We start from the raw sequence: 12,546 nt of genomic DNA on the forward strand, positions 1-12,546 counted from the left end.
TTGGTCCATTAACATGATAGCATCACACAGTTGCTCCAGATTTGTAAGCTGCACATCCACGATGAGAAGTTTCTGTTCCGCCACTTCCCAAAGGTGATCTGTCGGATTGAGATCTGGTGACTGTGGAGGCCATTTGAGTGCAGTGAGCTCAGCTCTTAGTAGATCAGCAGTTTCTGAAAAACTCGGGCCAATAACCATACCAGATTCAAAGTCACTAAAATCAACTTTCTTTAACTCTTAATTGTGGACGGCTGAGTGAACTGTGTCACAGATGCTGATTTCTGAAGTGTTTCTGAGCCACAGAATTGTCCCTGTTTAGTAGGACCAGTTTTTTCTTTGTCCACACTCACTAATTTACAACACGTTTGCATGGAGTGTCAGACTGGTTTCATTCATCCACACTTTGCATCATTGTTTGCATTTGCCAAGTGTGATGTGTGAACAGGCATCAGTTTTGGCAATGATTTTATTATTTATTCATGATCTCTCTTGGATTGTTTATTTTTATGCTGATGACTGTACGATCTTATGATCTCCACTTGGATGTCAAATATTTTCTCCAAACTTTAGTTGGAGTTGGTTCATGTCATTGGATCCCAACTTATGACAAAACAGATTGAAAGAGGAGCTTCGTTCCTGCTGGATAATATCAAAACTGTTGGACAGCATCTCAGTAGTGACCGAAATTTTTAACACAACACCACAACATGAATGCAGCCCTCTTTGAAACCACTCCCTTATGTTTGCTTTACAGTCACAGAAATAATTCCAGTTTGCTTAAAATATAAATGATGTAAATATTTTTAAAGATATCCTGCTTATGTGTTACTGCCTGAACAATAATGAAAACATTTAAAGTAATACCAGTACATGATATTTAAGAGGCTATAATGAGGGGACTACTTTACTTTTAATACCTATATAGCCTTTTAAATTCAAATTGTGGCATTTGGTATAACTGCAATGCACTATGCAAAACAACCTACCAAAATATGACTGGTCCCCTGGTGCCCCCTCCACCAAAGCCACTGGACTGGAGTACTGTTACTTAAGCACGTGGTTTTTCCATATTATGCTACTTTCTGCTTTTACCGCATTACATTATTTTAAAGGTCTTGTTACTTAGTGTTTTTGCAGATTAATTGCCTTATTGTAGATCGAGCTACAGAACAATAAATAAGTGATTAAAATCATCAACAGCTGGAACATTAAAGAGATACATGCATCAATGAATCTGTTATCATAATCCAATAATATCATTTTGAAAAGTGTTACTGGACATAATAAGTGCATTAAATATTCGGAATATATTTGTTTTATACAACCTGTGCATTATTAAGCTACTGAAGTAGGATTATAGGTTTTACTTGCATTAATGCATTTAAAGTTTAAATGCATTAAATTCTCCCTAGCAGAACAATTATCCAAAATGCCTTCTTGTGAACCTCCACTCTTCACATAAGAAGTCTGAAACAGGAAACAGGGCTGCACATGAGCACGAAAATCATGTTTACTATGCCTGTTTTCTACCATAATTTTATTTCTGTTTTCAATATTTTCTGGGAAGCCCCCACCGCTGAAAAAAATACCTAGAAACGCCCCTGTTTCTAGGTTACTTTCCTCTACTTCACTTTGAATGCACAGCTTTTAATTTAACTTTTTGATACTTTGACTTGCGGAAAGACAATTATCTCTAATTATTTAAATAAAACAATTGAAATAAAAAAAAAACTACACTTGTTTTATTCTGATTACAAGCCAAAAGATATTTGGTTCGACCCAGGCAGTCAACCTTGGTTATAAAGCCTCACCGCTGACAGCCCAAGCAGCCAGTCTGCTTCGGGGAGGCGGTTTCTGAGTCCCAGAGGCGTCCAATCGGATTCCTCGGTCTGCTATCGATTCCAATTTGTCTGAGGCAAAGTTTTTGCGTCCGTCGCTCCTCGATACTAGACCTGCCTACTGCCTGCCTGCTTACGGCTGAGTGCTCCTGCTGGGGGAAAAAAAATAGAGCAGATAGAAGAAGAAAAGAGGCAGAGTTGGAGGGAGAGAGAGAAAAAGAGCGAGAGAGGGAAGCCGGGGGTGGACCGTTAATTTCATCCACACACCGTCTTGAATGCGTGGAGGAGAGTAGACTGAGCTGCTGTAAAAAACATCACCTCGCCGAGGACCGGAGGACTTACGAGACAAGCAGAGAGCGTCTATATATAAAGGTTTATATATATACATGTATAATATGGAACACTATGATGGAGAAAATGACTATATGCAACAAGAAGATGACTGGGATCGGGATCTCCTCTTGGATCCTGCATGGGAGAAGCAGCAGAGAAAGGTAAGGGCTTTGACTTCCTTCTGTCTCCCGTGCGGAAGTGGGATTGTTGCCTGTGATAATAATTGGGCTCTAATAACACAGCTCATTAATATTATCGCCACACATCCGCTTGGATGTACACTTGGCGACTTTGGCTCCAGATTGATCCGTTAGTGGAGCCAGCAGACAACCAACGGCAGCCCCAAAAACCAGCTGGCAGTGGTTTGCTTTAATTATCAGGCTCATTATCGCGGCCAAAATCACCTGTGCGGCTTCTCTGGGTACTTTTAAATGCGGCTCCAAAACTTTTCTCGCCTACAGATCTCGGAGAGACTTGCGGATATCCCGCAGAGCTGTAGACGTATATCGACCGTGTGTAGGAACAGCACTTTACGTGCAGCAGGAGGGAAAGCGTATGAGGAGGGACAATTAGAAGGCCACTTTTTCGGCGCAACAGATGTCAGCCATGCGCTTGACTGCATATGGTGTGTACCTGGCCCCTCCTGTCATCTGGCTTATGATGCGACGTGGATTAGGCCATGCTTAACAACCCGGGGATGGAGTGTATTTGTGTGAGAAGGGGGGTAAACTCACCATAATTCCCTCCGACTCCCCTTTATTTAGCCATTTTACGCGCGGATTCTACGTATTTTCTAGCGCCACTAACAAAGGAGTACTTGTTTCTAGTTAGGAAGTTGTTTGCGGTGTTATTACCAGTGATAGAAAGTTAGCCATTTGACTTCTGACGCTACTTTTCTTCCCCTTTGAGTGATTATGAGCGCTGTAACCCGAACTGCACACAGTTTATATTTTCAATAAAGAGCTTTAAGACGTCTTAACAAGTCCGGATCTTCTACACGCGTCTCCCAGCTGCTGCTCGTTTTCCAAATGGAATATGAATGGTCTGTTTCGAGAATGGGTGCTACTTTTCCCCTCCCTGTTCCCCATACTTGTCCTCTGCTTTGAAAAAGGGGGAAGAAAAACGCTGTGGAATCTGAGTAAGCTGTGGTTTGGTTTGGGCTGGGCTTGGATGGGAGCAAGCGTGCCCAAAAATGGTAATAATCGGCCCCTCTCGCTGCTGTTGGAAAACTTCTCCCCGAGTTTCTTTCTTGCTCTACGAAGCTCTCGGCTTCTGGTTTCCTGGATTATGTCATCGACAGGCTGCTACCGGTCGAGAGCAGATAAAGGGGAAGTAAAGGAAAGGTATGCGGGGTTGATGTCAGGTGTGAACAGTAGACAGAAGTGCTTCGGACATCAGTAGGTAATTGTCTCCTGCTGGCGCTCCTTTAGGGGCTTTTGGTATATAAAGGTCATCATGCAACAAACGGGCAAGTTTCATCTGGCTGTTTTGTTCTGCCCTTATCACAAACAAGTCAGAATTTGTGGTGAAACACTTGCCTGTGATAACCTGCATGTTCATGTGCCTGCATGACCCTCATTGATCTAATCATCCAGCAGAGAGCAAGAATATTTATTCATGTAAACCTCCCCTTGTCTGACCGAGCACTGATGATGGGTTATGTTGAGGTCTGACCAGACACAATTGCAGACTGAGAGGGATCACAGCAGCCCTCACCTTCCTCTGCAGGCCTGCACCTCTGTCCTTTGCCCCAAGGAGGGCATAGATAACTGTCACACGCGTGCACACTTCTCCGTGTGCACGCAGCACTGAAAAATTCCTCCCAGGCTTCAGCAATCAGCTCTACTGCTGATGTACAGATAACCAGGAAGACTTTCATTCTTTCAGAGTCTCTCCCTCATAACTTTCTTTATTCTGATCATCTAAGATGTTGGTCACTGTAATTAAACATAGAATGAAACGATAGCTGATTATTTGAAGGCTTTTGCTGTTGTAGCTTTTGTAGAATATAACTGGAGTTATCTAAACTCGCTGTTGTTTGGATACTGATACAGACCACCAAGATGTGATAATTAGGTGGATAAAAATTTACAAACAAATGAGTTCTCTTTGGGTCCAAGTGGCCATATGTGTCCATGCTGGGTGTCTCTTTACTGTTCACGCGTCTTTTAAACTTTTTAACAGTGCAAAAGTACGAAAAAGAGCACATTACACAGGTGAGGGCTTTTTTCCAGGCTCTTTTGCAATTCACGCAACGCACACATACAAGCCTGGCGTGTCTGAGAGTGCTTAAAATATTTGGAGTCCGATACAAGTCTTAACCTGACTCCCACACGCAAAGATATCTTCTAATCTTGAAATCCTAATGTCTTTGCATACCCAGGTGTCTGCTGCCCTCTGCCAAAGGTTACATGAAGCTCACATATTGTCACCTTTATCACATGATACATTCCTTAGTGATCACTCTGAATTAACTTTATCGTTGCGCTCTTTTAATTTTTGGTCATTTTGTTTTTCTGTAGCTGGAAGGTGGAGTTCAGGTGTTAACTGCTCTAGCTAATTTGTCCAGGTTTGTCCTTATAAGGGTATGAGCTGCAGCACGTTCCACCAGATCTGCCTGTAAACCTCCCGCCTCCTACTTCCCATCTCACACACCCCTAAACTCTGTGTTCCCAACCCACACCCACATTCCCCTGGCCAGACTCTACAAGCCAGGTCACAGATCAGAGCCTCTGATCTCACGATTTGTTCACCTTCGCCAATAAAGTGGAGACAGACGCAGAGCATACCTGTTCTCTGAGGCAAAGAGCAGAAAAGTGGTGTGTCTCTTTAATTTGTGGTGACTGCCGGCAGCAGAATCAGCGTGCTGATCAATAGATTTCTCTGAATTGTGATGTCAGAGAGTTCATGTGCTATGTGGCCAGGAAGGCTTTGCAGAGGCTTGCCTGTCTGTGTGATGCATATGTGGGAAGTGTCTGTAAAGCGAATCAGTCACCACTGTGATCAATCAGCACTGGGCGTGGCTGTCACAGGCAGCAGACTTCCCAATTCGGCACCCTGACCAACATCCACGTACAGTCACTCAACCTCTTCTGGAAGAAGTAGCACGATTAATTTGATAAGCAATAATTTCAATAACTGAAGTAAAAATTTCAAAGATTTTCCCATGTGGCGATCTGCTGAGTGATTTCCTTCACCATACATGGATATTTTAGTTCTGTAAATAAGCAAGTCTGTTGGCTGCTCGTGTCCTAAAAAACATCAAGTTTCATCACTCAGGAAACTGACTCAACACATGAATGACGGTGTGACGTTTTACTTCTAGTAAGAAAACCTGTAAGAGATGAGTGTTTTGTTCCACACTGGCAGCTGTTTGCTACATTGCATAATAGGATGTGTAATGTCAGCTCTGGCCACCTCTCAAAATGCTTCCTGTCATCAAATTCCTCGGTTCCCATGATGCACCTTTCCACACCCTGTTTTTTTTTTCTTTCTTTTTTTTTAAACAAAAGGAGAAGAGTGTCAGATCGTTGGTGACAAAGCGGTGGATGTCAAAAGAGTAAAAAAACCCTCCAGCCACCCACCCTGCTCTCTGTCTCTGTCTCCCAGGCAGCTCTGCTCTCCACACTGATCAAGGCGTCAAGTGCTGAAATGTTGCTCCTCTTCACTTCATAAAACATGAACAGGCTGAAGAGTGTGTCACATTTATTTTCCATTTTCAGTAAACTGCCCGCCTGTGTCATGTGATGTTTTCCTTGCTGTGGCCTGTCATTGAGCCCTGATGACCACTGCCACCAAGGACTGCACTCAATCATATGATTAAATTCACATGTGCTTATCATCGTTTGTGTACATAGCACTTGAATGATATTTTGAGGCAGTAAAATGTCATTTTGTCAGTGACCTTATGAGAGAAACAGGGTTTTAAGTTTTATAATAGCAGTTAAATGAAACGCACGATAGGACTGAGATATGCAGAAAATATGAACAACAAAGGAGAAAATGCTTCTTTTTTTAAATTAAACTTGTGAGGGTCAGTTTGGGAACATAAATTAACACATGTGAATTTAGTTTGTTTAAATATATAATATAATCTAATAATAATAATGTAATATTTGCACTATTTCCGGTCTACAAACACAGAAACACACACACACCGTCAATAGGAAGAGTTGTTGCTCAGCCAACTTTGATGTAAAACATTCCCAGCATGTGCTTTGCACAATGTGCAATAGTCAAAGTTATAGTGTTAAAATATGTCCACAGTCATGGTTTAACATGTGAACAAATTCAGGTTATCCGTTTCCTCGGGGAGAGACAGGCTACAAAAAAATACAAGCAAAGACATTTTCTTGGTTTATCCTAAACCGTTTCCAAGTTTGGAAGATGAATTTGTGTTAATGTTCTTTATATCTTCCTAGGAAAATGGGAAACATTTATTAATATGTATGTAAACATGGATTTAAATACAGAATATAAGGTAAAAACAGAGTTTTAAGCTCTAATGAGCTTGAAAGTCAGTATTTGGTATGGCGATCTTTTTTCTTCATGCAGCCTGAACTTTCTTAGGAAAGTTTTCTTCCCTCGATGATTCTGATTACGAGACTGGACGTCAGTGGAAAAAGCAGCCAAAGACCTTCAGAAAGCCTGGAGAGCTATTGCCAAGGTTAAGAAGACGAGATGTGACATGTTGCTGGGATGTGTTAGCCACTCTCCCGTTTCTGTGATGTATCTTTATATTTAGAGGACTTTTTAAAAAAAACGATTGCGAGACTGTGAAGAAGTCCCGGTCGTTTCTCCGATGCGGCCTTTATCTGATTCAGAGATGCTTCAGGGAAGTGAGCAACCTTTTGTCTGTTTGTCAGCAGGAGGCGGTTCAGCATCCTTTTCTCAGTCACTTAGTCATCTGTCAGGGTGGCTGCAGCTCCCTGTGAAGCACTAAAAAGTCTCAAAATTCAATATGTGAGTGAAAGATATCTTAATAGAAGACTCAGGAACTCCCAGGTGGATCCTACTGTTGTGGTTACTGCAGCCAGACTATAAATCCCAACAGGGGCTCCCAGGAGAAGCAGTCATGATACCCCAGTCACGGCTCTCAGGGCTCTGTCTTGTTTTCTGTATTGATGGGGTCACATGCTGACACCCAGGCTGAGAGGGGGCGGGATCATCCACTCTCCCCATCATGGGAAGTTTTATGTGCGTGCTCCTAGCTCAGCTGGAGGGGTGTGCTCAGAGGAGATGTGCTAATTTTATATTCCAGATATTAAAGAGCAGATGTTTTATATTGAATTGAAATGTAGTACTTTAATAATACAGACGTGTTTATAATTTTGACTGAAATAGATTTTTATTCATCAGAGAAGCAGTTACTGTCAACCTGTTGAATGCCATATGTGCGTTCCCATGAAAAACTGAATGTCTTCCATGTTTCTTCCAGTTTTCTCATTTGGGATTCAAACCAAAAACAAGATTGCTGCCATGAAACTGCTTCCGTTCTTCTTTTGTAAAATCTTCCTGTAAACTGATCCGGCGTGAACGCGATGTGGGTTTGATGGAGTCAGTTTCATAATTAGCTGAAACATCTTGTTATCTGCTGCTAATGAGAAGCTTTCAGTCTGGAGGAAACCCTCTCCTCTTTATGGCCTGAAGCTTTTGGCGGATGTACGGTGTGTCAGAAGACTCTGACCTGTGTCTAATGACTCTTACATAACCCCACTCTGCGTCTCAAGAAGGTGTTTTATTCTGCCGGGGCTTTAGTTGGAGGACTGGTGTCACTGTTTGCCCAGGAAATGTCAAACTGAAGGAGCTGTTTTTACTTTAATTGATTTTTATGTGATGTTCCCTTACGGAGTTCATAATTTGTGGAAGAACTACTGGATGTACTGGCACACAGTTGGACATTAATGGTTCTCAGATGTAACTTAATGAGTTTTCATGATTCCCAGCTATGCTATGAAGTAGGTATTGTCTGCATCTTGTGAGTCTGTGTGTGTTTGTCTTCAGGGGAAAACTGAGACCTGGCGACACCTTCTTTCTTCAACCGCACAGGCTTTTTTTAGTTTATATTGACTGGATTTGTCAAGGAAATAACACTGCAACTGTGCAAGGTAAAGGCATGAAACTTTGTTAGTTCAAAGTAAAGAGTGCTGGAATCAAAGGGGCAAATGTCAGTTCCTTTATGTCTAGTTTCCTTATGAAGTGCAGGAGTATTTTCTCAGAACTCACTGGCATTGTGGTGGGATCTTTTTTCTGGCATGAGTGTGCTTTAGGTCCCTGCATTTGGAGCATTGCTTAGTGTTTAGTTGGTTTTTTTCACCTGAATTTTTCCTTGGATACAGATTTTTCCTGATCAGATGCTGCTGGAAGAATTAGTTTAAACTTGAATATCTGAATAGCCATGTGCAGCACTGTGAATGTATCTCCTCTGTGTGTGTTACCATGCAGTGAGAGCCAGCGACTGAGAAAGTTGTTCCCAGCTGTCTGAAGAAAGAAGGTCGGACCGCTGCACAACTTCTCGTCCGTTCTTGGCCTGCAAAAACATTTCCATGCCGTCGGTGAAATTCTCATCGCTGAACAGTTTCTCCTTTATTTGTTTCAGGAAGGTGCATGCTAATCTGTCCTCATCCAGCTGAACAGTACATCTTAGTTTGTAAGAATCCACTGTTTGAAAAGTCAAATGTGAGCAATTACCAGGCTCTTATCTGAGCAGCTCCCAAAGGCCCAGTCCCTGATGCAAATTCTTGACTTTTCTCTAGCTCCAAATTTAGAAATGTTGTAAATAGAAGTCAACCCCAAGCCCTCGGTCATTAAAACAGTTTCAAGACCCATTGTGCAGTGAATTTTAATTACTTAGTTTCACGGGTTTGGATACGTTTGACTGCTTTGCTTCACTTGAAGTTTCATGAATGACAATTAATGCTGCATAGACTGCAGTTTGTTGTTATGTGTACGACATTGTAGCCTCTTTGAGACCCCAGACTTTTTAGATTCTGCATTAACTCTGAGCTTTGGGGTCAAGGTGCATTTCCTGTGGAGACGACACTGCCGATCCCAAATAAATAAATCTGCTCAATATGCAACCATGTGGGGATCCACTGCACACTTATGGTCACATGTTTTCAATACCGTACGACCCAGAGGGGCGTTTATAGGTGATCTGTCTGCATGTTTCCAAGAATTTTTTTCATGCACCACATGGGAAGGATGTAGTGGAGTCTTTCTTCCGCTAATGCTATTAATCACACCACATGCATTCTCAAGTGCATGTGCTGACTGCTTTGAAGCCAGGAGGGGGTTTGTACTGTACTCAGAGGGTCTGTGCACATGCTAGTGTATTAGCTTTAAGCCTCCTCATGGGAGCAGCTGTAGTGCGTTTCCTATACAGGAAAAAAAGGGGGAAAAAAAAGCTTTGAGTAAACACAGGTAAAAACAGGGCGCAGGCACACCTTTCCATTCATTCATCTGTGTGGGTGTAGCTCAGGGGCAGAGAAAGGAGAGCATGGGGGGAGGAGGCAGTGAGTGGAAGAAGAGACTCGGACAGAGGAGCTTTCAGGGCTCGGGACAAAGAGAGTGTGTTCAAGAGGCCGTCTATTGTCACATTGTCAACCTGGATTCAATAATTCATCATCATCAGCAAGGTTAGAGTTTGAGCTATCAAATGACTTCCCTCTTCAGGTGCTTTAGCTTAGCATAAGCACTGGAAACTGGGAAGATGGCTAACCTACACCGATTAATAAAAGAGAAGATTTGTTTCTATTCCTCAGTTTTTGTAGGAGAAAAAAAGATGGTAAGGTTCAGTCACATGGGTCCAGAGACTGGTCAGTGACCACCTACTAACCACCAGTTATGAGGGCAAAAATTAGTATTCCCCAACTGGTTGCAAATGGTTGCCGACAGTCGCTGTGGAAAGCTTCATTCATCCAGTCCTAGAACAACTGCAAAAAGTGTCACACCCTCATTGTGAAAGATTTTGCCCAGTGATGTCCAGCAACCGCTTGACAACTGGTTGGGAAATACATGTTTTTCCTGAGAGAAACGTGGTTGCCAAGCGATCTCTAGGCTTGTGTGAGCGATCCTTAAATGAGTGAGTTTTAAAGGTAGTGGTAGGTGCATTTTTGTTGGATGTCAACTGCTTGATCTTCTTTACAGTTTTATTGCTAAGCTAAGCTAAGCAAGCTACCTTTTTTTTTTCTTTCTTTTTTTTTTACATTTAATAGACAGACATGTAAGGCATATACACCTCCTCATTACATCTATACCAGATAGCAGGTAACCTCGTTTTCCAGAATTTTCTTTTGAGTTCTTCATTTAACATTGAAAGAAATGGTAAAACAGGACTCATAGCACTTAATGACCAACTGCAAAGTTTCCAGACTGAGGGGAAAAAACAGGAAGGACATTCCTAATTAGCAAACGAGCTAAGAACATGGTCAAATTAAACAAATGGATTTTCAGGAAGCAGTTTGCCACCCTTTTTACAGAAAATAATCCTACACCCAGAATATGGAGGCCTAGTAACTATAATATTCCAGAGTCTGATCTTACACTTACACTTCCTATTCCAGATACTCTTTTTTTTCTTTATCAAAAATCTGCTTTTGCTGATCACTTCCCACATGATGTAAGATTGTTTCTTGGTTGGCTTAACTGATTTTGGGAGCTCACTGACAAAGTGGATGTGAAAAACTCATCAGATATAGGGTTAAAAACAATCAAACATCATTCCATAACATCAGCTTGAAACATCTTATCCATCATATTATATTTTATTTTTCCTTCCTTTCATCCGTTTCACTCCCTTGCTTCCCGTTATTTACTTTCTCTCCACTATCTATCCCCCTTTGTGTGGCTGAGTGGGTGGCAATGGATTTAAGGAAAACTTGTTTTGTTTTTTTCCTCCGTGCTTGTTTTAGTCTGGGCATGTTGAAATCTCCCTCCAGCTTTATCAGGAAGCCACTGTGCACAGGGTGGTGCATCACTGTTTGCTCTGTGTGTAGTAAATGGGCAATTGGAGCATTTGAACAATACAGGCAGGATGTTTCTTAGTGTTTTATTTACACTGTGGGCAATTAAGTCTAATTCAGAAGGAGTCAAATTCACTGCAGTGACTAAGCCTTCCTAGGTGGCCAGAAAGAGATGAGAGGAAGTAAATATGAAGATGAAAATGATCCTGTGAGTGATAATAAGTGAGTTCTTGGCGTGGGGAGTGTCACTGGGAAAATTGAGGCCGGGGGCTATTTGTTCTGTTGTACTCCTACACTCTTCTAAAGTGGGACAAGTATTGAACGTCTGAATTTCAATCAGTGGCTGCTATTGATCGTGTGCTCCACCGGCACTCATGGTCAGTTAGAGCGGACTCCCTGCAGGCACGTCACATTGTGGTCTGATGACTCTGTGCTGTTGTGATACGCGTTTAAATTGCACAGTAGCAGCGAGGGCTGAGCGACACCTCGGCTCCCTGCCCTGCTCTCTTTTGTCAGTTTCCTGCAGGATTAGCCTGCAACCTCCTGACGTCACTTCATTTATGACGGTAAGCAGCAGCAGCTTCTGTGAAGTGCTCGCAGCAGATCTCATTACAAGTTGTAACAGACACCTCCCCTTGATGGCCCCACCCCGGCAACCCAAAGCAGGAGGAAAGCCAGCCTGCTGCTTGTTGGTGTGTAGTGGAGAGCCCTCGGCAGAGCGGTGGGGCAGCAGAGTGGTTTAAGCTGCGTGAAGTGCTGGCAGGTGCTGGTGCTGGTGGATGGACTTTAGGAGGGAGGGTGGTACAACCGTCACAGTAGCTAACTGTGGAGTTGAGTTGTAGTCTTGGCAGATGTGTGCGCGTGTGTCCTCCTAAACGCCCATAAAAGTTTTTCTACACTTTGTTTTTCTCAGTTTTTTTGAAGGATAATCTCTATGACCAAAAACTAATACAGCTCAGAACAGCCAGAGGAGAAACATATATCACATATCACTTTATCCACTGGTGTTTGTGGGGTTGGATGGTTTTATTTGTATGAAGTTTTCTCTCCTTTCTGTTGATGATAAATTGTGGTTCAGCTGTGTTGCCCTGAGCACAGAGTTTCTCTCAGGAGCAAAACAAAAATAGGAATAAAATAACTTAAATTGGGTAAAATGGGGTACATTCATCCTTTCTAATAAGTCAAGTTATCCATGTATTGGTGCGTTTGATGGCTTTGATTTATGAATCAATCTCTGATCCAGCTGAATGTCATCTCAGCCAAGCATTTACTAGATGAGACTCCAAAGGAAGAAAGAAGAAAGGCCACTGCTCGTTTACCCTCAATACTTTCATTAAAGTGTTTCATGTGGGGCCGGTGTGCCTCCATCATAGCTCCCTGCACATTTATCTCAGCTTGCAGCATCAGTCTAA

At 42.4% G+C, this 12,546-nt stretch overlaps 1 protein-coding gene across 7 annotated transcripts in view; it reads left to right on the forward strand.

Annotated features, from left to right (window-relative positions):
- Nucleotides 1-1,922: 1,922 nt before the first annotated feature.
- The window catches only part of actn1 (actinin, alpha 1), a 56,898-nt gene continuing 46,274 nt past the window's right edge, over nucleotides 1,923-12,546 (forward strand). For all 7 annotated transcript variants that reach the window (XM_087833149.1, XM_087833144.1, XM_087833146.1 and 4 more), the window contains exon 1: nucleotides 1,923-2,332. In XM_087833149.1, coding sequence (XP_087689275.1) covers nucleotides 2,225-2,332 — 108 coding nt within the window. In that variant the 5' untranslated portion in view covers nucleotides 1,923-2,224. The remainder of the gene's footprint in view (nucleotides 2,333-12,546) is intronic.

This window comes from Neolamprologus brichardi, chromosome 19 (assembly GCF_056152115.1).
Source record: "Neolamprologus brichardi isolate AB-2024 chromosome 19, ASM5615211v1, whole genome shotgun sequence".
Classification (NCBI taxonomy): Eukaryota; Metazoa; Chordata; class Actinopteri; order Cichliformes; family Cichlidae; genus Neolamprologus; species Neolamprologus brichardi.